Here is a 24,330-nt window from a genome sequence, read left to right on the forward strand (position 1 = left end):
CTGTTTCCTCGCTAAGCTCTGGAGTATACCAGGGAACCAAAAGGGCTGCACGAAGTGGGAGAGGGCATTCAGGGGCGATCATGTCAACAGCCTGAGCCATTCGGATGTTCCAGAGGTCAGCCAGGGCTTTGACAGGAGAGCCAGTTGCATCAGCTGGAAAATCCCCCAGAGCCATCTGGAAACCCACTTGATCCATCAGCCACCAAGGGCAGACCATCCTAGTTCTCCTGTCTCTGCAGAGGGGGAAAGGTGCTGAGCGCCTAAATCTGAACAGGGAATAATCTGATCATGACAAGCGGCTGATGTCAATATCTCCCACTTTCAGATATGGATGTTGAAGTCCTCCAGAACAACCAGCAGTCTGGGAGTCCTCAGCACCGCCTCTGTCAGCTCAGGCAGGGAGACTGCCCAAATCAATTATGTGCACATTTTGGTTTCTTTCAAATTATTTTACAACGGAGAGGAACACGATCAGCCCCGTCCACGTCAGGTGCAAAAACATTTGATCATCTCTTTATAGGACAGGACACGTTCACTGAGATTACATCAATTCCTCCCCCTCCCCCCCCCACAAAGCACAGTAAAATGCAGTTTTATTTCATTCTATCCTACAGGTTTATTGGGATTGCGTTTGGCTAGCAAACAAACCATAGGTAATAATGTCTTTTAGGTCAACATTGGACTATCACCTTGGGGGAAGGGGTATTAAGAGTAAAATGGTGTTTGGCTGCCTTCAGCAGAGCATCCAAAAGCCCCACGTCCTCCTTCCCAGGTCAAGGTGCGTATAGTAAGAATCTGAGGCCGGTGAAGTTATTCTGGCACCCGAGGCAGAAAACCCGATAAGCAATGCTCCCAGTCCATAAAAACACAACAGTTAGCAAACCACTTGCTGACCTGTCATGATACCCAAAATCAATAGCCTGAGGTGGCCAGCTCATTCCCCCACATGAGTAGCTTGGCCCTGAGGCTACCGCTTGTGCAAGTCATAATGGAAGCCGGGTGATGACCAGATAGCATTTGTTTTGAAGCGCCTTCCTGGGCTCCCCATTCATTGCCAGGCTTAATCAGAGTGCCATTTGGACCTTTAAAAGCCCATACAGATTCAGACCCATTCAAAGTCCCCGAGATCAGTCTTAATTCAAGGTTCTCATCCAGGCACCCTTATCTTCTGAGGTGCAACAGGTTGGGAAAGAAAATCTCTCCAGGGCACTTGGCTGGCACACACTCTTGATGTTTTAAGCTGACAAAGTAACATGTGTGAACTGTCCTGTCACCTTTTTAAAGCTGAATGTTGTTGTTGTTATGTTTTATTACTGCCAATATTTATTATAAAAGCTATTAACCTTATTCATTTATGTATTGTTCAACAGAAGCTTTCAAAGGGAAAAAATTTTATGAAACTTTGGGGGGGGGAATAGTAATAACCACAGAACTGGGTTGCAGATCACATGATATTTTTTCATTAGAAAGCTTAGCTGAGTGCCTTTGTGTTACACTCTCCACTGAAACTGGGACACAGCCAGGCAGTTCAAAAAAACCAGATTCTGGAACTTCATTTTATTTTGAAATTATATAGATGGATTCGTGATCTGTGTTTAGTGCTTTCAAGTCCAACTTAAACAGAATAATAATACAGACTAAATTTAAAATTTGGACGCGATATTTCATTTCAAGAGAACTACAGGCAGTGTAAAAAAATATACAGAGTAACAGTAGAATATACTACAGTGCATGCTTTTCAAACTTTGGAGAACATGATTTGCACACTAGTTTATGCACAATTAAATGAGCTCTTTCTGCAAAACCATTTCTTTCTGCATTAAATTGTTAAAACAGCATGAAAAATTAACCCCCCCCCAATTGCAAGCATCTTACTTGCAACAGTCCTTCCCTGTTTAGCCCTTTCAACTACTGTACTTACATTAACATTATTTATTGGAGAAAAGTCAATGCGACTGTAACAAAAAAAAGATGTCTATAAACATTATTTTCCCTCACTGCTGTGCTTTCATTGAAGATTAAATGCAGTATTCAAGGATGCAAGCAAATGCTTATCTGTTGCTCAGCTGATTGCTGGGAACTGTCAAGTGAAGCAGAGGATTGTACAATTACTGAATGTTTTCTTCCAACGCACATTCAGCAAATAACTATATGAAGAGAGCAATTCTATGCAGATTTACTCAGAAGTCCCACTGTGTGGAAAGGAATGCAGCAAATGATTTTAAAAGTGCAGCAGTACCAAGTGAATATTCCCCAACAGCAGCTATTTAAAATGATAAATTAGTGGTTTACAAACAATCAGTGGTCAGGATTCAAAGAGCTGCTTAGGTTTACGCAAAGAGCTTGCATTAGTCCTATGGAAATTTGGGTACTGAGCACCTGGCCCCAATTCACGTCAAACGGCTGATGGATCATCCATCAAATTATAACTTCTCAGGCTCATGAAACTGCTTGAATAACTTCTTTGAATCCAGATCAGTATTTTGGCCATTTGTAACAGGTCCTCGTCGTAATGTACATTTGGAGCAATCTCCAAATGGGCATATCAGAATACAATCAAATAATTACAGCAGCTACTATAGAGAAAGACAGTGTCTTTCATAAAACAGAATTTGCATTCATAATAAAGGATCCTGTTTCAAATTCTCGTCTGCAAAGGAATCGGAGCAAAAGACAGTTAATGCTTTCCTTCTCTCAAGCTAAGAGTTCAGTATAGTCATTTCAGGAAGACTGCAAAACATCTATGCTTTGTCTGAAATTAAGGTTCAGAACAGAGTTATCGATTTTCTAAAAAGTGGGGAATTGCCACGATTGCTTCCATGTCCCAGGAGCCTGGAGAATTCCTGCAATCCATCTGCCACCCAGTGAGGCTAAATCATGTCTGCTACATAACTCAGCCCGTGTTCCATCTTAAGAATGTTATAAGCTGCAGTCTTTAGGCAATCTCATGCCCAAACTTTTTCTCCCATCCTGGATTTGTGTAACATCCAGACTGAGAAAGAGTTTTGGAGAGCACAAAACCGTGCTCACAATATTGTGAAACATTTTGGCCCGGTCCCAAACAAAAGTATTACTGTATGATGGTGTTTTCTAATGGACCAGCACAGCTACCTGCATTTTTTGTGTTAACTGGAAGTTAGAACACATATTGTAGTCAAGATGGAAATGACCTGTTGTTGTTTAACAGGTGTGGACTGCGTAAGCCAAGTTTAATTTTTAAAAAAATCACAGCGCCAAAATGAAATTAATGTCACAGGGAAATAATTCAGTGCTCCGACTTCTTCTATGAACAGCAAAGGGATGTCACCAAGAGATAAGTGCATTGTTGTCGAGGTCTGCTACTGTAATTTTATTAATGCATAGTTTGTACGTGCCTAAGAACTGCACAGATAGGTTGAGGCAGGGCTTGCTGTCATCACACTTCTTCCCCCATATATTAAATGTACACACTATAAACAAGTTAAAAGTGCTTCAGTGTTTATGAGTTATTAGCTCACGCAAATCCAACTTAGTCTGTGAGACAGCAAACACACTCTTCTCCCCAGTCTTCCTCCGTGCAGCTCCAAGCATCGCATATCAGGCTTGTCTCCAGAGAACCTGGAGAGAGCAAGCCACATCAGAAGGCGTTGCTGCCAATAAGTTGCCAGAAGAATAGCCTGCCATAGTTCTACTCGGTGTGCCAACTCTATTGGGCAACGCAACTTTAGACACAACGTCCATAACGAAGCACCCAACTTCCACAGAAGAGTCTGCCACATTTAAGTGATCACTCTTGACACTGTATTGCAGCTATCTAATACTTTTGGAAAACAAGAGTTAACTGATAATATGCAAGTTTTGGACAGGTTTCTTCCAAAGCCAGCATTAAGAAAACTGATCAATCTGAAATGAGTCTGAAGAAAATGATGTGGAATTAATTGTTTGGCGCTAACATACACATGGTTCGAATTTGTAATTTTCAGCACTCTCTCTCTCTTTTGGATATAGCATAACTATATTATAAATTAAGACAGCAGAAAAATATATGTTCTTCCAACAGCATACATGGCACTTTAAAAATACCTATAAAAAGCAAGTAAGCATCAGGTTCACAGCTAGCGAACACCAATGTAAATTTCAGCTCAATTGGTTTTCAAACTTTTAATACAGAAGATAAATCTTTATTTTCATTAGTTATGTGGCTAGTTACATTTTAAAATATCTGCCTAATTTAGTAAAAATTTAAAATAGTTGTGGGCTTTTTTATATACATCACAGTATATGGTGCTTTTTTAATTTAGCAACAGAAAGGCACAATTATCAAGCAAAAAGAAAAAAGGCTACAGTACCTGAATGTAACTGGTTTGTATTGACAAATTAACGATGTTTTAGAATATGGAAAAGATTCTTAAATACCAGGTTCTCTCATTAAAATTTTGGTCCATTAGAACAGCTTCCTTCCTACGCAAAACATTTGGAAGTGCTGAGGTAACAAGCTTTTCCACCAGAGCAGTTTGTGGTCCGAAGAAACAAATAACTTAGTATGAAATGGCTTGAACTGACCACAAATCAAACTTTTGGATCAACTAGAAACATAACCAGTTTTATACATGTCCAAATAAAGAGAGAGGTACGTTTATAAGTTTGAGGCATCGACAGTATATATGCATACACATACACAGAGTTTACATTTTGTTACAACAGTAAGACTAGACATGGCATTTCTCAGGGACCTGAGGCTTCTAGGTCTCTTAACTCTAGGATCGAAGACTGGAGCTCTCTTTGCTTGCCCTGTACATTTCAGCAGAGGCAGCGCGATAGCGCATCTCTGTGTTTCTCAAACGGTGAACCTTCTCTCACAATGTCCGCTGTTCGCCTCCCTTCCCATGCCAAGGAAAAAACACCAGCATCAGGACAGACCCATTACGTGAAACAGGCAGGGAATCAAGAAAGTCAGCGCAAACCCCACCATTCCATAGGTGCAGTAGCGATAAGGCAGCTCCACCTCCATGCGTTGCCGCGCCTGCCGAATATCGTCACAAGGGATGCGGAAGATTTTACAGGCCAGTGGGATGGTGACTTTCTTCATGGCCCACTTCGTGAGCAACAGAATCACCACTCCAATCAGCAACCGCAGCATGGCTTTTCCAAAGAGAGTCACGGTGAGGGAGGGAGGCAGTAAGGGAAGCATCTCCGGCGAAGGATCCGGCGTCATGTTCAGCATGTAGATAACATGAGAGCCGCACGCAACGCCGGCACCGCAGCCCAGGATCTGAGCAGTGTCTCCTCGCGAGGTGCTCCAAGTGTCAAGAGTGAAGGAGAAAATCCCCAAGGCAAGATGGAGACTGATGATAATTAGGGGCGCGTACGTGCAGGTTAAGTTGAAGCTGTCAACTAGGTCCACAAGTGGAAGGAAGACAGCTAAGATGAGAAGAGCGTAAAAGAATCCAGCGATAACATCCTGTTGTAAAAGGGGGGGGGGCGAGAGAACAGATTAATACTATTTTAACAATATGGTGGTTTCATAGGACAGGTGCTTTTCAAACTTCCCTCCCCCCAGAATGTTTTAGTACAGCAAAGGAACATGGGTACAAGAAAGAAGGGGGGGGGCAACGCTTCAATAATGCCACAATCACCACCCAAGTTTGCAGTGATGCTGTTCATCCTAAATGCACCTCCAGCACAGAACTGCTGGCTGCTTTTCTGGAGAGAAAACTTTCGGTGCTAGCAGATACATCCAGATACAGAAATAGAAGAGACTGGCCAGCATGACAGTTGTGCAACAGGTGGACAACAGCATTTTCACGTCTCTGAAAAGGTATTGCCTATGTAAATTAGGAATGGCAACCTCTAGCCCAGGAGCCAAATGTGGCCCTCCAGTCCTCTCTACTTAGTCTTCTGAATTCTCCCCAGGTCACACTCCTCCCCGGCCTTGCTTCCAGTATTTTTGCCTGGCTGGAATGTATCCTTGTACTTTGATAATGCCTCTCGTGTGTCTGGATGAAGACAGGGAGGAGTATGCAGCTGGGATAGCTAAAGTTGGTAGAGTATGCGACTCTTAATCTCAAGGTTGTGGGTTCGAGGCCCACGCAGGGCAAAAGAGCCCTACATTGCAGGAGGTTGGAATAGATGACCCTCGTGGTCCCTTTCAACTCTGCAATTCTATGATTCTATGTGAGCTAGTGTGCAAGCCAGCCTACTGTACAGAGGTAAAATTAACATTAGTTGCTCTACTCACTTTCGTCTCTGGCCCTTGAAAGGTTGCCCTTATGCTGAAAAAGGGTCCCCACGAAGGAATATGAAGCAGGAGGATTCTCTAGTTAGAATGCAGAATCCCAAATCTGGTTTATTAGGTTTTTAGATAAACCTTTTCAATGTCCTCACTTTCTCATGCTTACATTATCAGAATACAAATTTTTGCTCAATTCTGTTGCAAGTAGTTGTACCAGGTGTGGGTGGGTTTTATTTGTTTATTTGTTTGAGGAAGGAAACCAGCAAGAGCCCCAGATATCAAATGGAGAACAGGGAAGTGGCAGAAGAACTGCAGAACCCTTGAGAACAGCTGCCAAGTACACAGACTGTGTGGATTGCAGATCAAAGAGGGGAAGGATATGTATGGACAAGATGTGCTGCTCATACACAGAAATGCAAGCTGAAACAACGTTCGTGGTTTGGGAATCTTTCCTCTTTTTATCTAAGATTTGCAACAGAAGTAGCCTGGCCTAACTTGAAAGGGATTGTTTTGCTGTGCCAGAAGGAAGTTGTACTTTAAAAGTGTATTGTCTAAAACAGTGTTTCCCAAACGTTTTTGGGCAACGGCACACCTGTTTACCGGAAAAAAATCTCGCGGCACACCACCATTAAAGCCCCGCCCCGTGACGTCAGCGCGCAGCGTCACGCCGGGAGGGACGCACAAAAGTGAAAGTTTTTTCCCTCCCCCTTGCCGGGGTGGGAGGAGGCAGCAGAGCGAGGGACTGAGGGACGGCGGCAGCTGAGGCGGCGGCGGCTGTTGTGGTGGTGGCGGCGATAGCGGGCGGAGGAGGGGGCGGCGGGGCTTGAGGAGCCGTCGCCGGGAGTTGCTGCTGCTGCTGTTGCTGCTGCTGCCCGGACATGCCGGCCTCCTCCTCCTCCGCTGTCTCGCGCTCCTCCCTTTTGCGCGCGCTGCCCCGCCGCTCGGCACCACCACCGCGGAGCCGCCCCCGGCTCGACGCGGATCCTCGCCGCCGCCGCCTCTCGCCGCCCGACTTGCCCGCCTCCCTCCCACGGCACACCAGCCGATGTCTCACGGCACAGTAGTGTGCCGCGGAACACCGGTTGGGAAACACTGGTCTAAAACATGGTGCTTCCACTCAACACTCCTGCCCGCCCATACAGCCTTTTTTGGCTCTTCAGAAAGATGGCTGAAAAATGCATATGTTTATTTTCTGTTGCAGATGCAAGTAAAGAAGAAGCGAGTACTGTACATGACCCCGAGGCTTGGGCAAGCTCATTCACATAACCTCCATTCATGATTTAGCATTATGTCTCAACATGATCACTGACTAAAGCCCATGTCAACTGCTAGTGTTGCTGGAGCAACACTCTAAGCAAGCAGGAATAGCAGGTCAAGGACTCATAGTCCTTAAAGCAGCCCTGCTGGCAAATCTGAATGCCCTTGCCCCCATTATATACCGGGCTCTTCACATCCTTTCAGGAGTTAGACCTATTCAAGTTCCTTCAGTGGCTGATCCCTGTTTTAAGCAGGACATTTGACATGCTTTGTTTCTATAATATTATTTCAATGATACTTGGAAATTTAATTAGGTCTTCCAAGAAAGAGAAGTCAAATTTGATCACTTGGAACTGCAAATGAGGCCCACATCTCAGCTCAAAGTATGTGCACTCTTACTGAAATGAAAGGAAGTAAGGAAGTGTATACATTCTAAAAATAACACATCAGAAGGATAAAACCTAAAACACCACTTGTATTAAAGTAAGTGTGTGTGTGTGTGTGTGTGTGTGTGTGTGTGTGTGTGTGTGTGTGTGTGAATGACATAACTTTATCTTACCAGAATTGAATGCATCCCCATATATATTCGGCTAAAACAAACCAGAGAACACCAGCAGATGGCAAGAACCAGCCCATATGCCAAAGGATACTGAGGAGAGGAAAAGGGAGATGACATTGGAGTGTTATTTATTTACTTGTGTAATTTCATAAAATATATTGCTTGATTGTAAAAAACAAAACAAAAAAGCCTTAAAGCTGTTGTTCTTTTTTTGTAAAGAATGAAACAATAACATTGTTAGTTAAATCCATTTTAAAATTTCAGAAAATTAAAACCAGCAATAAACTAAAAACATATCCACATTCATATCCATAAAAATACAATTAGGTATTTAAAAGACCATTATCATAAAGTCATTTTAATGGAATATTTATTTAAAATATGTAAAGCCTGCTTACCGAAGGAATAGCTTCAATGCAAATTACAGTAAGAACAGTAAAATACAAGAATACCACACATATATCAGCTAGAAATTCCAGTCATTGTGTAAATGACAAATGACACTTTGAAAAGGGCCACATTTATTTAAAAGGCACTGCAGCATGAAAAAGCAGGACAGACTTCCTCAGATACCTAAAAGCTAAGTAAGGGCACCAGCCAAATTAGGTACCGGAAAGGTAAAGTTACATGATTTGGGCATCTCAAAAAAAAAAAAAAAAGGCTGTATTTCTAGTAGCAGCATTTTATTTCCACTGGGCTAGATTATGAAGCAATGTCTGGCTCTGATGTGGAAAACAATCAAAGTCCAAATCCCCTAACACAGCATGAAGCTGTGACTTGCTTATCAGTGCAGGTGCATGAATAAAACAAAACCCTAGGATACAAAAGTCAGTCATTTTAAAAAAATACAAGCAGAAGTAAAGTAAGAATTTTCACCTGCTTCCTATAATATCCACAACAAAATATCTAAGTGCACATGTTTTTTGCTACTCCTGGCAGAGAATAAAACGGTTGTGGATAACAAATTGTACTCTTTCAGCTAAATTGGCAAAGCTATGTCTTAAGGAAAGGAACATAATGAATCCTTCTTCGAGATTTCTTGTGACCTTTCAAGCAGAAATTATTTACAGATGGTAATGGGTGAACAGAACGCAGTGTTGGTTTGTGTTTATCCTACTCACGAAAGCATAAAGCTATAAAAATTAAAGGTAATATAAAAGATTAGGAAGAGGTCAAACACGTTAATCAACTTTTTATTTTTACTTTTATCACATATGTAATAAAATTCAATAGCACACCATAGCAAATTATTTACAAGTTAGTACTGATAAGAATCCAGTTTTACCATGAACTTCAACATTACTCCCATGGCATCTATTAGATTATACTAGCGACAGTTTGCAGGAGGGATGCATTTCTATAAAAATGAATGGTGTAGCTATAGCCCAAAGTTGCATCATCACGAGCAGCAAGAGTGATTTTAATTACATACTCTATACTATAGACACCTCCTTGAATCTTTTGGATTTGTTTGCATCAATCTTCCACAAAAAATGATTGCAAGATACTCATTTAGATTTAGCCTCTACTTAGAGTCACTCTTTTCAAGAATATTTAACATTGCCAGAAACAACTAAATATTATACATTTTTGACAAGATAACTAACATGCCCAGTATGAATGAAATTTTGGAAACTGCTGTGAATATACACTCAGCAGAAATAAAATTAATCAAACTTTTCAGCTTTGCTCACTGCAAAGTAAGCACAAAAAGAGAGCTCCAACTTGCCTCAAGTATTTATATTATTGGCATAATCCAGAGCCCTTTTACTCATTAAGCAGGCAAATTGGGCTTGCCATCCAATACTGGCCCCCAATCAGAACACCTGTAACAAACTTATGGTGGGCATGCATATCACACGATAAACTTTGGAATGTCTTCTCTATAAGACACCAGCTAAAGAGAAAACATTCTTTCCTTTACACACAGCTTTGTAGATGTTAATTGGATGTAAAACAAACGCATACTTGCTTCTCTGTTCAATATAGAACGCAGTGAGGAATGGCTTTTAGGACGGCAGTACTGTAACTGGCTCTTTTGAAATGAAAACAAGTACAGTGGTGCCCCGCAAGACGAACGCCTCGCAAGACGGAAAACCCGCTAGACGAAAGGGTTTTCCGTTTTGGAGGCGCTTCACAAAACGAATTTCCCTATGGGCTTCCTTCGCAAGACGAAAGCCCATAGGGAAATCTCCGGGACAGCGGGGAAGCGCAGCGCATCTTCCCCACTGTCCTCGGACCTCCTCCGAAGGCTGGCGGTGGGGCGGAGAGACCTCCTCCCGCCACCAGGCTTCGGAAGGCTGCTCCGAAGCCTGGCGGTGGGACGGAGAGACCTCCTCCCGCCGCCAGCCTTTGGAAGGCTGCTCCGAAGCCTGGCGGTGGGACGGAGAGGCTTCCTCCCGAAGCCTGGCGGTGGGGCGGAGAGACCTTCTCCCCGCGCCAGCCTTCGGATGGCTGTCCTGAAGACTTGCGGTGGGAGGAGGGTTTTCCTTCCCACCGCCAACATTCAGAATGCTGTTCTGAATGTTGGCGGTGGGGAGGAAAAACCCTCCTCCCACCGCAAGCCCCGGGAACAGAGGAGAAGCGCTGCGCCCCTTCCCCTCTGTTCCCGTACCTGTCCTGAAGGCTTGCGGTGGGGAGAAAAGCCCTTCTCCGCACCGCCAGCCTGGCAAGCGGTTTCCATAGGAACGCATTAATTGATTTTCAATGCATTCCTATGGGAAACCGTGCTTCGCAAGACGAAAAACTCGCAAGAAGAAAAAACTTGCGGAACGAATTAATTTCGTCTTGCGAGGCACCACTGTAGCGTGTATACATTTTTCAAATTTACTACCCAGAAATCAGGTGGTGGGCAAAATATATGAAACAAATTAAGTGTTACTTGGCAACAGTTTCACTTACTACCTCTGTCTTTGGGTAAAGTCCAAATAGCAGCAGTACGTGACTCAGCTTACATGCTGCAAGCTGTGGTTTGGAAATCAGCTGCAGTTCAAAGGGTGCTGTGTTTCACCAACTTTCCCAGGTCACCTAAGAGGAGATTTCCCTTTACCCTTCATTGGGGGGTGGGATCCACTGATCACAGCCCTCTCATACTGATGCACCTAGTGGATTGCTTGTTCTTGTCCACAGCTCATGATTAGTGAGAAGAGAGTCATCATGAGTCCCAACTAGGACCACATGCCAAGTTAAACCTCATTCCAGGGAGTAGCAAAGCACCTGCACCTGGAAGCTCCTTCCCATGTTCACTTGTGCACTCACAGTAAACCAAGGTTTGGTTTAGAGCAGTGTTTCCCAACCTTTTTTGGGCAAAGGCACACTTGTTTCATGAAAAAAATCTCGAGGCACACCACCATTAGAAAATGTTTAAAAAATTAACTCTGTGCCTATATTGACTATATATAAAGTAACTCTCTTTAATAGGAATCAAATAAACACAAAGAAAGTATTTTATAATTACTTTATTATGAAATAGTAAGTAAACAGAAATATGAAAAATTATAAAATAATTTATTCAGTGCGCAACCTGGGCCTGTTTGGCTGAACACAAAGCTGATATTCTGGCTGGAATTGAAGAAAGACACACACGTAGCTCTTCGTCAACAGCTCTCAGTCTCTCTCTGTATTTAGTTTTTATAGCAAATGAAGGAAGAGTAAGCAGGCTGGGGTGGTTCCAGTTGTAGATAGGTAGCCGTGTTGGTCTGCCATAGTCAAAATAAAAAAAATTCCTTCCAGTAGCACCTTAAAGACCAACTAAGTTAGTTCTTGGTATGAGCTTTCGTGTGCATGCACACTTCTTCAGATACATGTGTATCTGAAGAAGTGTATCTGAAGAAGTGTGCATGCACACGAAAGCTCATACCAAGAACTAACTTAGTTGGTCTTTAAGGTGCTACTGGAAGGAATTTTTTTTATTCAGGCTGGGGTGGGTTAAGTAAGGGCTGAAAGTGCCTAGATGAAGTGGGGGAAGCTAGAGAGGAGGTACATTCTGACGTTTGAGGATAGACTAGGTTCTTTATGTGAATGATAGATGAGTTATTTGACAGATCGAACTGAGAGCAAGGTGTGGCTTGTGTAGCTGGGGTGGACATGAATGTTTGGGGTGCAAACCCCAGGCCGGCCAGGTCCGAGGGGGGGCAGGGAGAGACGGGCCTGCCTGCCTCTGCCTGCGCTGTGGTGTGTTTTGCCCCGACCGACGGACGGACCGACCTGCCAGCTGTCTCCGCAGTAGCAGCGCGGACTGGAGCTCCGTCATTCTCCCCGCCGGTGCCCGGGGAGGGGAGTGTGGGGCGGCCGCTGTGGAAGCGACGGCGTGCTCCTCCTCCTCCTCCTCCTCCACTTGCCGGGCTAGAGCCAGCCGGCTAGCGCTCGCCCCTCCTTGCTCGAGCCGACCCCGCCGCCGGGGGCCTTCCCGTCCTCTCAGCGGCGCCGCCTCGCGTCCCTCGTCCGGGGGTTGGGAGGGGGCTGGGGGGGAGGAAGGGGGCGAGGGGGAGCAGCCGCCGCCGCTCCTGAGGAGATTCTGAGGCGGTGGCGGGCGACGCGTGGCGGAAGAGGAGGGGTCCCGCCAGCCCCGCGTTTCTCTCTCTCTCTCCCTCACGGAAACCTTCCCCTCAGCTTCTGCCGCTTTTTCTCTGCTTTCCCTCTTCCTTTTTTTTTTTATAAAAAAAATGAAAAATATTTCCTTTCTCTCTTTTCCAGCCCCCCCTCCCCTCTTCACGGAATTTCACTGCACTCGGGCGCCGCGGCACGCAGGCGCACTGCTCGCTCCTCTTTCCGCGCAGGCGCCTTCTCTCGCTCTTTCGCCTCCTTTTCTTTCTCTCTCGATGGTCCGCCTACAAAGGAGCAAGGGAGGCGCCCGCCATGTTTGGATTTGCATCCAGCAGGAGATACCGCCGCCGCCCTGCCTCTCGCCGCCCGACTCGCCCGCCTCCCTCCCACGGCACACCAGGCAACGTCTCGCGGCACACTAGTGTGCCGCGGAACATCGGTTGGGAAACACTGGTTTAGAGTGTTGTGTGAACCTGCCTAATGTCTCTGGTAGAGGCATCAACCACTTTAGATGTACACAGTAGGACCAACACGTTTAGATCCACATTTCATATTATTATCATTAGGATATGTTTAGCATTTACAACTTTTAATTTTAAAAATCCCTTTAAATAATAGAGCCAATTTAAAACTCAAAGTCATTTTTTTAAAAAAAGTCACTGATTTTCATCTACCTTGCCACATATATTCACCTTCCCATTCTTGATCAAGATGAACTATGCTCTACTTTTATGTTTGCAAGAGGTTAAAACCAGGATTAAAAGTTAATTTAATAGTTTAGTATGTTTAGCAGCTGTTTACAACAGGGTAACACCACCGCACATTAGTAAATGCTACTCCAAGAAGAAGGGAGCAGAAGTGCACAAACCTGAGATAAAAGTCAAATCCACAGAGCTCCCCCAATCACAAAACTGTGGCTTGTAAATTAAGAAGGATTATATCTAAATTGGACCTATAAAGTTTTTATCATGAGCTTTATTACAGCAGTTAACACGAACCTCTTCCCCATATGCATTATATATCAGCAAACTGGTGTGTTTTTTTATATATTTGTTTCTTTAAACAAAGATTGCATTCCAAGAAAGAAATAGCCAAGGGAACACTAAGACAAAGTCCTGTAAACATTTATTCTTCTTGCCTACCTTATCTGTTTCCCTATTCCCTGTTAACAAGGTTTTCTGAAGCTGGATTATCAGAGACTAGGGCACACTATCCACTACGCTAATGAAATTATAACCACCTTATCTCACTTAAGTGGGGGAGACAGACACTGCCCATGCAACTGTAAACAATGGCTAATGAAAAGCACAGGAGCCAGAGCTAGCAGGGACTGAACCTAAGAGGTTTTCATATAGAAAAGGGCAATGGATTCAAGTTACATGAAAGGAGATTCCGACTGAACATCAGGAAGAACTTTCTGACAGTAAGAGCTGTTCGACAGTGGAATGGACTCCCTTGAAAGGTTGTGGACTCTCCTTCCCTGGAGGTGTTTAAGCAGAGGTTGGATGGCCATCTGTCATGTGTGATCTAGTTGAGATTCCTGCAATGCAGGAGGCCGGACTAGATGGCCCTTGGGGTCATTTCCAATTCTACAATTCTATGATTCTGTGAATGTTACCCTAAGTTTTCTTAGACTTCTTACACCCTAACTACCGTATTTTTCGCCCCATAAGACGCACTTTTTCCCCTCCAAAAATGAAGGGGAAATCGGGGTGCGTCTTATGGGGCGAATGCCTGCAATCCTCGCGCGCCCGGCAGGAGGTCCCACCGGGTGCGCAAGGCTTGGGGCGGCAGCCTGTCGCCCGAAGCACGGGGAGCCCTCCGGAGGGCTCTCCCTGCTTCGGGCGAGTGTCTGCAAGCCTCGCGCACCCGGCAGGAGGTCCCGCCCGGTGCGCGAGGCTTGGGGCGGCAGCCCGTCGCCCGAAGCACGGGGAGCCCTCCGGAGGGCTCTCCCTGCTTCGGGCGAGTGTCTGCAAGCCTCGCGCACCCGGCAGGAGGTCCCGCCCGGTGCGCGAGGCTTGGGGCGGCAGCCCGTCGCCCGAAGCACGGGGAGCCCTCCGGAGGGCTCTCCCTGCTTCGGGCGAGTGTCTGCAAGCCTCGCGCACCCGGCAGGAGGTCCCGCCCGGTGCGCGAGGCTTGGGGCGGCAGCCTGTCGCCCGAAGCACGGGGAGCCCTCCGGAGGGCTCTCCCTGCTTCGGGCGAGTGTCTGCAAGCCTCGCGCACCCGGCAGGAGGTCCCACCGGGTGCGCGAGGCTTAGGGCGGCAGCGGACTGCTTGCGCGCACCTAGAAGCTTGGGGCGCGCTGAGCTCAGCACGCCCCAAGCTCCTGGTGTAGCGCAGCGATCCGCTAGCCCTGGGAGAGCCCCGCGGCTATCCCAAGGATAGCGGACTGCTTGCGCGCACGCAGAAGCTTGGGGCGCGCTGAGCTCAGCACGCCCCAAGCTCCTGGTGTAGCGCAGCGATCCGCTAGCCCTGGGAGAGCCCCGCGGCTATCCCAAGGATAGCGGACTGCTTGCGCGCACGCAGAAGCTTGGGGCGCGCTGACCTCAGCTCGTCCCAAGCTTCTGGATTAGCGCAGGGGTCCGCTAGCCCTGGGAGAGGCGCCCAGCTCTCCCACGCTAGCGGAGACCTTGCCTGCACGCAGAAGCTTGGGGCGCGCTGAGCTCCGCACGCCCCAAGCTCCTGGTGTAGCGCAGCGCACCTGGGGGGGAAATAAAAATTTTTTCCTTTATTTCCCCCCCAAAAAACTAGGTGCGTCTTATGGGCCGGTGCGTCTTATGGGGCGAAAAATACGGTACACATGTTGCAAGGAGAAAAACTACAACAGCCTGATCCTATACTTGGAAATGACCTGCTGTGTTGTATGCGGCTTGCAAATAGGATAGCAGCAAATGCTATGGACCAACAAGGAGGTTTTCAAAAATAAGTAAATATAAGTAAATTGTAGACAGGACATCTCCTGGAACATCTGCTGTCCTGTGCTTTGTTTTTGCTGCAATAATATCAAACCTTTCCTGCAATAATATCCAATCTTTATGATTTTATCCAACCACGCTATTTTGCCAAGTTGATGTCTACGGTACAGAGGAAGAACAAAAATACCAAATTCTTCCAAGCTATTTAGGGAACAGTTTTCACTGATGTCTATTATCAAGTGTTGTAAAACAAGGGGCCCTGAGCCAAACTTAAAACAAATATATATTTTGCATGTCCTCAAACTCTATTACATTATATCCCACAAAGAGCCACAAATGCTTTTGTTAGCCACAATATTGTAGATGCTGCACTGTACAAGACTGGATGCATACAACACCCTTCTAACGCTGAATAATGTTTGCTACGGTGCACTGCAAAGCCTCAAAAGGGAAGCTGTCACAGAACGTGTGGCATGTTTCCAAGCCTTGGTTTCATTTCATTCATCATTTAATTTCCTCTATCACATAAACAGTATTTGCCAGTTCCCCACAGCTTCAGTTTCTACAGAAGCCATTTCTCTAAAGATTTGAAAAAGAAACTGCAGTTCTGACAGTGTATTGCAATGTTCACGTGGTTTTCATGCCATTGTTTAAACCAGGGAGCCCTGGAAGCTGAAATTTCGTGAGGAGAACAAGGAATATCCAAGGAAAGAATTAGATGTTACTTCAGCTGTACAGGCTCCCCAGCCTATGTCTGCTGAGGTGAAGTGAATCTGGAGGGCACCTACAAGGGAGAATTGGCTGGTGTGGAAAGGAATCATCTGTTCTTATTGTCCCCCTGCCGTGTTTCCTAAACCGGAGCCTATTTCTAGTCGCAGGCTGCAGTAAAAATACAGGTCAAAATTTATAGGGAAGACGTTTGCAGGGAAGGAATGATGAGGTGGCTCAGCACTGCCTTCCTGCCTATTCTCTGCACAAGAATGCCCTCACAATGGCACTAGGAAGCTAGAACCTCCTGACATAACAGTAGTAGACTGTTTGTAGTATGGTTATCATAAGCAGCACAAGGTGTCCTGCCACTCCTGGAAAAGAGCAGGGACTTGGCTCTGGAATAAAGTCAACTCCACATTCCTACCTGCCTCACCCAAAATTGTACTGCTACTGCTCACTGGTTCAGTAGATAGGACACAAAATCATTCCAGCCTTGAGATATGCACTTGTAGTGTGCAGCCAAACTTCGCTACTGCTTACTTTAGATTTCATTTCTGACACACTTACTAAAAATGTTGGCCTCCACCGATCTAGAAGTGAGTCTGTGTAATGCAGCTAGTATTTGCATTTTGGTCTGTACAGTAGTATGGATCTTTATTAGTATTAAATTCAGGGGGCTATTTTTTTCTGTTTTGGACATACTGTGGCTTTGTTTGTTTCATAATGTTGCAGCCAGAAAAAGTATGAATTATATAAAAAGGGTAGTGACATCTCAACTACCTAGTGCAGTACACATAGTGATGTTCATGTGTGCTTTGGCTCTTTTGTAAGCTAGTTTTGTGTACAGAACCCTTTCCCCCATCCACAAAAATGAATTTTTTCACAGGAAAAACAGTGTCTTTGAACAGGACAAATGTCGAATTCTCATCCTCACCTTTGGAAGAGTACAATATTCTAAACAAAACAAAAAAAGCAACTCCTTATACCCTGCATATGAATTCATTGGCTTCAAAGGTGCAAAAGATTACTTCCTGTGATATTTGATGAAACATTTTTATTTTGAATTTTTGAACTGGCCACCCTTGTTTCCAGATACTTCACTGCCTCTAGTCTAGCCCTTATCACCTGATCCAGCTAGCCATGTGGCACCTTGGATCATTGAAAGCCCTCAGGTGATACACCTGTCAACTCTTTTATTTTACCACTAACGACAGCAAATAGCTATTCAAATAAATTAGAGTGAAAGTATGGCAGTCTCATAGGATTCATCTGACACCGCCACAATAGACCGGTAGAACCTCTCTCCTAGCAGTATGCATAAAGCAGTACACATAGCCAACATACATTCAAAACAAACTGTCTGTTAACTGCGATAACTTATAAGAAGTACACATAGCCAACATACATTCAAAACAGCCTGTCTGTTAACTGCGATAACTTAGAAGAACTGGAAAAAACTTTAATTTCCAACAGTAACATTCTCACACCTTGACAGACTTCACTTCCTGTTTCTGCATGTTTTTAACAACTGTTTCCCAGACTGTCAGTGAGAGCAAGAATCTTGTACTATTGTGAACCTTTCATATTCTACCAGTGTTAGATGCTGGGATAGAAAGCTAGGAGCCAAATGGCTCCTGGGACCTGGGTTGTAGGCACCAAAACAGAACGTCTAGTCACCCCCCCCCCCGCAACACTTTTTATTTATTATTTTGATAAGCATGGATTTTGATAAGCAATTCATGTAAGTGACACATTGTTAATATCACATTTTTAGCAGAAATTGTTAATACATGTTTAATTTGGTGTTGACAATAAAAATATTGGTACCAATAAAAATATTGGTTTTTAAAACACTCTGCTCTTTATTGTTAAACTCCTTAACATATTGTCTATCCTTAACATATATGTTGAGGCTTCAAAGCACATACATTTCAGTAATCCTTGAGTGTCAGCCAGGCACAAAAAATGGCACCCAGTCTTTTTGAGGTGCTGGCAAATGGAGAATATTTAGGCACAAAATGCGCCTGGCGCCCAGCTAATTTCGAACCCTGCTCTACCCACACAATGCTCTGGAGGTTCTCCTGAAATTCCCTACCACCACCAAGCCACCTTTAGGGAGCATGGGGGAAGCGGAAGTGCTTGCAAAGTGCTTCCACTGACAGGGCTTGTAGTGAATCCAAAACTGTTGTATTCTCAGAAACAAGTTGCTGTAACTACCGTATTCTGTCTTTAAGCAGAAACCACTACAGTTATGAATATAGAAGAAAAAGAAAGATGCACACAAACATATCCATTAAATTAGTGATGGAATCCTGGAAATCCTTTTAAAACTCTCCTAAAATATGAAAAAGTATCATCCACCCTACAGGGAGTGTCATCACTGAAAAATCTCATCAAGGAGTCATTTCTAATCTGGTTGTTATCCCACAGCCAGCAGCTGTTCCACCTACATGTGTCTTTCACAGCCAGTTTGGAAACTTTGTAGGCCACTCTCAGAGTATAAATGAGTGGCTTTAGCTGAGATTCCTGCATTGCAGGGGGTTGGACTAGATTACCCTTGGGTCCCTTCCAATTGTATGACTCTATGATACCTGGTATATAAATACCTCAAAATACAATAATAAAATAAATTAATAGAAACCTGTTTTGGAGGCAATCCTTATGGGTTTTTTTGCATATAGTGTGCATACTAATGTATGCAGGTGCATGACTACTGTGGTGAAAGGACAGTTGTGGTGTAATCCCCACGTGCACATGGAGTGAGACTAGTGAGAAGCTCTATAGATCAGAATCAGAAAAAGTTGAAACTTATTTTACAGCACAATCTTACACATGCACTCAGAAGTATGTCCCACTATGTTCATTTGAGGCTTACCACCAGTAAAGTGTGCTTAGGATTGCAGTCTCAGTTACTTAAAAGATTATTGGCATTTGCTTTTTTATTCAATTATGTTTGAGATCAACATTTTAAAACATTTTAACAGGAAGCTGCAACTTGGCAGCATTCACAGAAATCTTGACTAAGAGAGCTCAAGTGGAAAATAGTCTAATTGTAAGTTTCTTCATCAAGCCATTGATTGGAGTGGTATTTCCCCCTCCCCTTTTAACAAACATGTTGCCAATTAGACCATTTGTAGTTAGGAAATTCCTTGTGTATTACATCCTCTTGCAATCTTGATTGGAGGCACAGAAGAAAAGCTTCCCTGAAGAGTTCCTCTTTTTCTAGGCTGAGCTACTGCCAACAGCTTTTAATAACAGAACAATAGTTTCAGAAGTATTCCTAAGGAAACACTTCATCTCAAATGTTTATGACCCAGGGTCAGACTTTTTTAAAAAATAAAAAAATCAAGAATTAAATCCAAGTGCTTTCAACTTTTTTGTGCCAACCGTTCATGTTGCAAACATGAGCACAGCTGACACCCAAGTTATAGAGCAAAACAACATGTAATGAGAAAACCCAATCTGACTAGCTGGGAATAAACTCTAGATTGGCATTAGAGCCGGGCAAATCATTGCATGGGACTACAAACTTCCTCTATAGTTCTATCTAAATTAGAATAGGATCAGATAAATAATGGAAGATATCACTGTCTACTTAAGTAGTCATCAAAAAACTCTCAAAATGTTGCATTTAAAATCAACTATTTTGGAGCAGAATTTTCTATATCTTTTATGTAATTTTCAAAAGTATTGAGCTCAATTGTCTGGAATCCTCAAACACGTAAACGAGGAAAAAAAGGTTAAGAAGTACGCATCCCCTTAAAATTATTGGGGTAGCCCAATACCGGATCATTTTATTCATAGTGGCAGTGCAATGTGTAGTGTTTAACATGTTGAACTGGCACATGGGAGACACAGGTTCAAACCCCTTGTCACCCATGAAGCACAGCTGGTCAGTCACCATTTCTCAGTCCAACCTACCTGTCCAACCATAACAACATGGTTGTTATGAGGATGGTATGGGGAGGGAGAAAAACTTATACCCCACTTTGATCTCCCTGCAGGGAAGGTGAGATATAAATTGCTATAATAAATAAAACAACAAATTGGACAGCTTTCAACAGCACAAGTGCCAATCGTGACCTGACTTCCTTTGACTGTGCTTAAGCCAATCTACAGCATCTGTTAAATTGCCCAGCACAGAAATGAAAAATTAGTAACTTGTAGGGTCAAGGATCACTGGCTATAAAATCCTGCAGTGTTTTCCTTGACAATCTTTTGTATTTCTGTAAACCTGGAGGTCTCCCAAAGTATGTTGATAATCTTCATCTTGTGCGTGAGTGGCGCCAATTTGGGTATGCAAGCAACAGCACTTACACTTGGACTTCGAAAATAGAGGGAATTTATTATATTGTATTGTATTGTATTGTATTGTATTATACTATATTATGTAAACAGTAGGCCACTGAGGAGCTGCACCCCCTGCTCTCAGAAAGAACATACTCAGAAGGGAGAAACCAATCTGGCCCCATCCACTGGCCAGAAAAAGAGCACCTGCTTGCTTTCCTCTTCTATTGTGCCTATTCAGTAGTGAGCTTGCAGTAGATACTATATAGTCTTTTAATATCTGCATGGTGCTTAGAATATATTTAGTACTTTATAAATGTAAACATAATCACCTCTCTAAAGTTTGCTCACATCAGATTCATGTCTCACATGCACTCCTTTCCTTGTACAGCTTGAAATCCTCATGAAGTAGGTACTCATGGACAATGGAAACACGTCAGGATTTCATGAACTATTAACCATATAATCCAAAACTAAAACCTTTCACTTTCTATCAAAGAACCTTCCCTTTAAGAGCATTTCCCCGGAAGATTAGACAAAATTAACAGACAGTCCAGTTTAGGGAAGAGTAACGACCCAAATCCTTTATTCACTTTAACATTTTAGTTTTGCTGGTCCATATTTGCCAGATGGGAGACCTCCTGGGAACAATGTGTGTGTCACCTTGGGTTTCATGATGGAAAGAATGCTATATAAATGTAAACAACCAAGTAACTAAATAAATTTAAAATTTAAAATGCATTATGTGGCATCAAAGTACAGTATCTTCTATTCCAATTGCCATAATCCTTCCTTATTCTGGATATTTCTCAGACTGTTTTCACGCGTACTGTGCAAGATAACCCTACTATAGCTGGGTAGAAAACCCAGTTACTCAAAATAGTATACAACTAGTGGGCAACACAGGTGGAAGAAGGGGAAAGGTTTGAGGGTTTTTTACACTAACCAATATTATAGGAGTTGCACATCTGTGAAAGAAATAGCCTCCACAGAACAGGTCTTCACAATAGGTTTGCATGTTTTCAGTCATCACTCGCTGAGCTTCTTATTGTCTTAGATAACAACAGGATATGACCAGCACAGATAGGGGTGCTAGGTTTTTTTTTAAGGAAGCATATATATATATATATATATTAACAGTACCAGAATACACCAGATAGAAAACCTTGGGAAAATTAACAAACATGAGTGCAAAGGGCTTAAGGAACATCGTGATGGCTGAAAAGAAGAACTTTGTCCAGAAATGTGACACAATTAGTAGCAAGAAAATGGCATAATCTCTATTCCAAGATGTTCTCCAGCTGGTACACTGCTTGGCCAACTCCAGCAGATGGTTACCAATAATTTACAGTTACTTTATGGACCCATAGCATGAAAGGCAACATAAAAATGAAGCGCAAATTTTGTAGTGCACAGTGGTACCTCGGGTTACAGACGCTTCAGGTTACAGACTCCACTAACCTAGAAATAGAACCTCAGATTAAGAACTTTGCTTCAGGATGAGAACAGAAATCACGCAGCAGCGGCGCAGCAGCAGCGGGAGGCCCCATTAGCTAAAGTGGTGCTTCAGGTTAAGAACAGTTTTAGGTTAAGAACGGACCTCCAGAACAAATTAAGTTCTTAACCCGAGGTACCACTGTATTCTGAAGGAGGCAGAAACTCAAAAGCTTCAAAACCTAAAGGAAATCAGCTGATGCAAAAGCATGTATGCATCCGGAAACACAATCATACCTGCAACAGATGCTTATCAATGCACCAGTGAACTGCCAAAATCAATCTTTTGACAGAGATACATATGTGAATTTTCTCATCCAGGGCCACTAGCTGTTTCATGTGACTGGTTAGTGGTGACTGGAGTGACACCATAGCGAAAGTTTGCAAACTACTTGCAGTGCACTCATGTAGCGGTTTACTTGGAAGCAGGATACAACCCCATGCACACTCACCTAGAAGCCCCACTGGATGCGAGATTTACATCCAAAAAATAGGATAGAATTGTTAAATTTGCACTCTCCATTTTGTAGTTTCAAATCAGGGCTTCTTTAAGCTAGGAATCTAACTGGAATTCAAGGCAGTTTATTTCCAAGTAATTTTGCAAAGGGCTGCAGCCTTCATCTACAATTAAAATCAGAAGTTACTGCATGTCAGTCTAGAAATGTAGTTCAAAACTAGAGATATTTAGAGGAAGTAGGAGGAACACTGGGGCGTTTTATTAGTCTACGCAAGTCTGTAAATGGCTATAAGATTCTAATACAGATAGGCCTTGTGGAAAGTATATTTACTTTGCTAACTGAAGAAATCGAAAATGACTTCAAACACACATTTCTATTTTCAAATCCTTCTGTGGCCTATATAAATCACCTGACTTCCAGCCTAACTCCCACAGAGTAAAAGCATGCTAGTGCCAGAAGATACAATAACTCACAGTTAACAAAATGAAACTTTAACAAGAGATCCTGCTGTTTGTAACTCAGCAGGGCATACTGTCCCCATTAAAAAAAACCTACCAAGTTTGTCAGCGTTCTAATCCTGGAAGTACTATATAAAGATCAAGCCTCCCAACTATCTAAACACCTACTGGATAATTTTTGTAAAGCAATGCTTTTGTTTTAACACTTACTGAATAAAATGATTTTTTAAAAGAGTACTATTTTGTATTTCCACCGATAAGACAGCAACCTTGACTGAACACCTTAAACACGGGGGGGGGGGGGGGCTCTCTTACCTGCCACCGTCCATAGCTGAACAACAGTAATGTCACTGGGATGGCAGTGCCCGACATGGCATGCGTAGAGGGCATGCTGTACTCGGAGTTGTAGAAAACCTCCAGCTTGACCACGGGTGGGGATGCAGGTCTGGGCCAACGGATAAGGTCCTTGGTACACTGGCCCAGGTACATGACCCAGACCCAAACGATGATGAGCCTCCTGCCCAGCCAAGCATCCAGGTTCCAGATGCAGAAGGGGAAAAAGAGGATGTAGAAGAGCTCGTTGCCCAGCTCCGTGCCCAGGCTGAACAGGTAATAGAGGAAGGGGCTGCGGATGGTGAAATCCTGGCATATCATTTCCCCAGTCAGAGAGTTGCGACGAGGCTGCTTTTTGGGAACCCCGAGCCCAGGCTTCTCCTCTTTCTTCGGAGGCTTGATCTGGGCTTCCACCCCGCCGCAGGCTCCCCCGGAGAGCACCCCGTTCGAGTGCCACACGTCACCCTTCTCGCCCACGTTGCAGGGGCCTTGGAAGCGGCACCTCCCGTCGCTCGCGCCATCCGGCTGGGTGGCCGGGCAGTTGCCGTTGGCCACAGGGGCCCCGGGCTCCAGGGGCCGGGGGAGAGGAAGGGCAGCCCCCCACTCTGGGGGCGCTTGCACGCCGCACAGCCTCTGGAAAGCGGCGACCTTCTCCGAATCCTGCAGGCAGTCGGCCAGGCGGCGCAAGGAGGACATCCTGAAGGGCTCCGGCCAGGAGGAGGCAGCTGTTGGCTTAGGAAGGCGAGTCCAAAATCAGGGGTGCTGCACTGGGGGGGAGAGAGATTCGGAAGAGCGTCAAGAGAGGTTTCATACATACATCATGCATATATACAAGCACCTATTTAAAAAAAACAGATAACCCTTTTTAAAAAAAAAGGTTTGGGGGGGGGGTCCAGGGAAGAAGTCAGGAGCCCATCCCCTGGGGGTGGAGGAGAGGAGAAATTGGGGGGGGGGGGCTTGGGCTTATGGGGGGTTCCTGCTCCAAAGGACTTTGGCTGCCTCCTCCCCCCAAAGCCATAGAAACTGGGGGGGGGAGGCGAGAAAGAGGGAGATTAGTGGGGTTTTACGAGGAAAGTGGGGCTGGGGGAGGGCAGGGCAGGCG

The 24,330-nt window shown here is 44.4% G+C and overlaps 1 protein-coding gene across 3 annotated transcripts in view; it reads right to left on the minus strand.

The window, feature by feature from the left end:
- Positions 1-1,542: 1,542 nt before the first annotated feature.
- Positions 1,543-24,330, minus strand: part of SGPP1 (sphingosine-1-phosphate phosphatase 1) — a 34,248-nt gene continuing 11,460 nt past the window's right edge. For 2 of the 3 annotated variants that reach the window (XM_081193343.1, XM_081193342.1), the window contains exons 2-4: positions 23,211-23,995; positions 8,028-8,117; positions 1,543-5,440 (exon numbers count right to left, since the gene is read on the minus strand). In XM_081193343.1, the coding sequence (XP_081049469.1) occupies positions 4,889-5,440; positions 8,028-8,117; positions 23,211-23,924 (1,356 nt within the window). In that variant the 5' untranslated portion in view covers positions 23,925-23,995 and the 3' untranslated portion in view covers positions 1,543-4,888. The remainder of the gene's footprint in view (positions 5,441-8,027; positions 8,118-23,210; positions 23,996-24,330) is intronic. The other variant, XM_081193344.1, reaches the window with a different exon arrangement.

The sequence above is a fragment of the Podarcis bocagei genome (genome assembly GCF_964188305.1).
Source record: "Podarcis bocagei genome assembly, chromosome: 1".
NCBI lineage: Eukaryota > Metazoa > Chordata > Lepidosauria > Squamata > Lacertidae > Podarcis > Podarcis bocagei.